This window comes from Odontomachus brunneus, unplaced genomic scaffold (assembly GCF_010583005.1).
Source record: "Odontomachus brunneus isolate Ranch 3 - 2012 unplaced genomic scaffold, Obru_v1 Obru_scaffold_452, whole genome shotgun sequence".
In the NCBI taxonomy this organism is placed as follows: domain Eukaryota; kingdom Metazoa; phylum Arthropoda; class Insecta; order Hymenoptera; family Formicidae; genus Odontomachus; species Odontomachus brunneus.
The window spans coordinates 17,851-22,438 of NW_022639902.1; the positions used below are offsets into that span (position 1 = coordinate 17,851).

General features: G+C 43.4%; 1 protein-coding gene across 1 annotated transcript; it reads right to left on the reverse strand.

Annotated features, from left to right (window-relative positions):
* Positions 1–2,235: 2,235 nt before the first annotated feature.
* LOC116853694 lies at positions 2,236–2,641 on the reverse strand. The gene has a single exon (XM_032834866.1). It carries the CDS (start codon positions 2,639–2,641, stop codon positions 2,282–2,284), a length of 360 nt encoding a protein of 119 aa, XP_032690757.1. The 3' UTR covers positions 2,236–2,281.
* Positions 2,642–4,588: the final 1,947 nt, after the last annotated feature.

Consider the following 4,588-nt stretch of genomic DNA (forward strand, 5'->3'; position numbering starts at 1 on the left):
GAGGCTCCGAAGTAATCCTAATGGTCGCACGAAGCCTTCTCTCAATCCTCGATCGTATGGAGAAGGTGGAAGATCCGTGGAGTTACCTAGATATTCGTACGAACAAATGCCAACGTGTCTTAAACACTCTAAAGGCAATAGCCCAACGTGCAACGCACTTTAAAAGGCTGCGGAGAGTTGTGTAGAATCACAAAGGACCTAAACAGAAATGCCAACGCGTCTATGACACTCTGAAGGCAGCGATGATCAAATGCAGATAAGCAAAAGTATACCTCTGGCGAGACAAATGTCCAACGTGCTTACACACTCAAGAAGGCGATATAAAGCTAGCTAGAGTTCAAAAGAATACCTCAACAAGGCAGTGACCAGATGTGCTACGCAGTCAAAAGGCCAGCTAGTTAGAGTTCAAAAGAATACCTCAGCGAGGCAATGACCAGATGTGCTATCGCAGGCAAAAGGCCTAGAGTCGTCGCCCGCGGCGTCTTATATAGGCGCCGCACCGAAATTTAACTGCGAGCGATGGTCCCGGCTCGGTTCGCTGCCGCGTAGCGACGACGGCGCGAAGCAGTGGCGAGCGGCAGTCGCCCGCGAGCGGAACGCGCTTGGCGCACGGCCGCCCGCCGCTCGCTATCCGTGCGGACGGCAGCTTCCGTACGGAACATACTTTAACTTGAAAAAAAAATGCAGTTGAAGCACGTTATTTGCTTGAGGAGGCCTACGGCGAACATGCACCATCGAAAACTACCCCATGAATTTTCGCAATTCAACAGCAACTAAATTTTCGGCGAAAACGTTTCTATTGTGAAAATTTGGTTTTGCGATCATTGCCTCGGCACCATTGCTACCGCCTGTCTCATTTTGTCAACAGTTTTACGTCTACATGATTACGAACATTTTCCATGGTTTTTCCAAATTCTGCATTATTTATCAGTTTGTACAAATTTTTCTCAAAATCGTTTGTTCCATGTGTTCTAAATTGTGTATTAAGTTCAATGTAATCGCGGAGCCATGGAGATTGAGCAAATTGAAGACGCGGTGTATTTTTACGATACCAAGACCATGACACGTGCACTGCTGCAGATTGCGATAATGAATAACATAACGTTGTTTATTGTATAACGTCGCGAGAAGTTTTTATCTTTTGCCGAGCGGTTTATCACGCGTTGGACAAAACGGTAGGTCAGCATGCGCGTCATGTAAACCTTCCGGTTACTCCAAGTCGATCTCGAGAATATAACCTATGGGCGAATCGATAGCGATTGAAGATACATCAAATTTGGAAACATCTGTAACCCATTGAAATTCAGCGTAAGGCAGCGGTTGACACATTGCCCAACCGTACAGATCATTCACATCAAAGTACATCAAGTACGACGATGGCTTCAAGGGGTTGTAAGATTGCATGTACTTGTTATTGGTGCGCGCGTATCTACCGGAACATTGACTCAAGCCGCCGCATAAACATAACCGCGCTCGATAAACATAACCATATCGATGTCGGTGGCAATTCAAAATTCATGCCTGTATGTTTCAATATTGCATCCCACGTGAATTCCGGTAGAGTGTAATAATGCGCAGGATCTAATCCATAACTCTTGATGCAACTATCGCGGAAATTTTAAAAAATATCGACCAATAACAAGATATCAGTCTTCAAGTACAAGTCGCTGTATTCGCCCAAGGTTCGAATAGAGAATCGTTACCAGACATTCGCAGCGTGCGCGTAATCGCTCTCGAATACCGTATCGTCCGTCAACGAACTGTAAAACAATTCTCGCGGCGGTAAACACATCCTGCAGCTTGTCCACGCAATCCACGATTTCGTATGGAAAGACACCTTTTCGCGTCAATAAATCGGATAATTTTGGAAATTTATAATGTAAAATTTTTAACTTGTTTTTGTCAAGAAAGGATGCTAATGTGTCGAGACTGCTGTTGAGAAATTTGTAGGAATCGATGAAGCGCAATTTCACAACATTTTTAAATTTATCTGTTGTATCTTAGACGTTCTTTGTAAACGAAATATATTTTTCTTTTGTTATCGGTAGTATATCGATTGAGCCCTCGAATGTTAGTTATTTCCTTGATGATAAAATGAGAGTCATAACCGGATAAATTATGAAATACTATTGGAATGTAATATAAATTTTTGTAATTTAAATTACAGTTTGAGTGCGCGAAACCTCTATACTGTCCGGTGAAGTGACAATGATACGCGTGTATCCTCTGCCGCAAATGGCTTCTCGCACACGTGACATGGCGTCGCGTTACGAAATGCCGCTCACTGTTCCTTCGACAAAGTTTCCATGGGGAGATTAGTACACAAAATTATTTTTACGCAGTGCGCTAACTCTTCGAGTTGCTTGACGAACCACGAAATACAATCCGTATCGCGACGGCTCCGAAAATATGACAATGAATTATTATGTGAGCAACGCAAGTAATATGCTATGCTAAATACTTTGTGATGTTGATACGCGCGCGATGTACATCCCTCCTCTTCCTTCTCGCTTACAGTCTTCTGTAAGATGCATTCAAAGTCAGTATACACCACAAATGGAACTTGCTCCTTCCTGCTATAATTGTTGAAGCTTAGCCACTTGTTGTCCTCGCTGGGTAGCAGGATGGCGCAGTCGTTCATCTCTTCGCAATCCTTTGTATGGACCTGCAACTTTTCGCTCGAACTAAAGTAGTGCAAACATCTGTAAACAATCATTTTTTCATTACTATTTTTTTTCACAAGATATTGTAATGGTTTTTCTTCAGATTTATACTTACCAATCGCAAATGTATTTTCTGACTTTTCTCTTGCTCAATTGAGAATTCATAAGCCGAGATAAGTCCTTGATCCAAGCAAAATGTCCCATGTTGTGGTCTCGAGGATCAGAAATGTGCAGCTAGTTGATGTGTTTATCCATTTTGCAGCTGGTGAGGCGTATCGGAAAGATCATATGTCTCGTTTCTTTTTCCGTTTTCTTTTCGACACAGTACACGTTGATGGATATATTGTTTTGTTGTTAAAACCTCGTTACTTCATTTATAGACATCGGAAACTCAATGTTCTGTAAATTTAATATTGACGTATAATGTGAGTACGAAGATTCTCAATCTGTATGTCTTTCGGCTGGGTGGAGAGCAGCGACCACCGCTCACGCATTCTCCATTGATTTCACATTAATCACAGCTCGTTTCAGCTATATTTCATGCGGTAATTCAAAATGACACCCCGCGTGCAACAGATTATATTTGTTTATTGTAAGATGTAATATTCGCGATAACGCCCACCCGTTATCGCGTTCCTGAAATTCCTCCAACGATGTCAAAGTTAGCTCGACGATGCATCGCTCATACCACTCTTGTAGATCGGACGCAGGCAAGAGTTCACAATTTTTCGTATTGATGCTCTTTATCGCACGTTTTTCACCCGCGATGAACTCACCGTTAAACGCAGTGTTCACTTTCACATTTACGTGTCTCTTCATTGCGTCCCGTATGCGCTCGAGCACCATAATCTTTGCGTCCTCGAGAGATTGACGAGGTTCAATGTTGATGACAACTCCGGTTAATACACGACTATCGGGAGCGGTGCACTTGGACACGGTGCATTTGGACACAGCCAATCACAGCACCGTATGATTAGAGACATTTGTAGGGTCCCTTGGAACAATGACTTGTGATTGGACTGTGTCCAATTGCCCCGTGTCCAACTGATATACACCCACGACTATCGAACGCGGTATCGACCTCGCGCCAAACGAGTCCTGCGTCTCTCGCGCTGTGTCCGGCACTCGCGTGAACGAAACGTGTGCGCAATATATTTTTTAAACTCTCGAGTTGCGCGATTCGAGCAACCAACGACTGTCTAGCACCGATCGATAATCGCGGTCGTTTAGCCCGACTATGTTCTTCCAACGATTCAATGCACTCGTCGCATTTTTGCGCTCACGCGTCGTACTTATCTCGTGAACTCAGTCGAGCCGACTGCTCCCACAGTTCTCGCATTTGTGTGAGTTTTTCCATTTTTTTTCCACAATACTGAGAATTTCTCAATTTATCGTTCTCTCTCTCTCAATCAGTCAAGAAGAAAAAAACCACCACATCAAACATATCATACGGATACCGTTCATACTGATCAAATTCGTCGTCCGGAATGATTGTATTTAATTTTGGCCACGCTAAACTGTCTTGATAAGACCCACAAAGTTTGTGTTTATCGTGTCATTCTATCTCTAAAATTGGGATACGAGCATGCCACAATTCACGATAGAAATGTATGTCATGGAACAGCACTATATGTGTGAACTTGTCACTACCTGCCGGAACTTTTATACAGAGTGCGGCATCAAAATCCGGACAAAATTCAATTTGAAATTCTCGCCGTTCTATACTACTGGTAGATGTCGCGATTAGCGTTCAAATAGTTCGACGCATGTACTAAACCATCATAACCTTGAAACAGTTGCAATGTTGAAACCAAGTGCGGAGTATAACAGAGGAGCCGCGATTATCGAAAGCGTTCGCGCTGGACGCTCGGCGACAGAAATCATTCGGTTCTTCGGGTACCCGAGATCGACTGTGTATGATGTTA

What these genes read in the sequence shown, in the direction of transcription:
- LOC116853694 (XM_032834866.1), bottom strand. Translation starts at nt 2,641, where the DNA reads ATGAACGACTGCGCCATCCTGCTACCCAGCGAGGACAACAAGTGGCTA.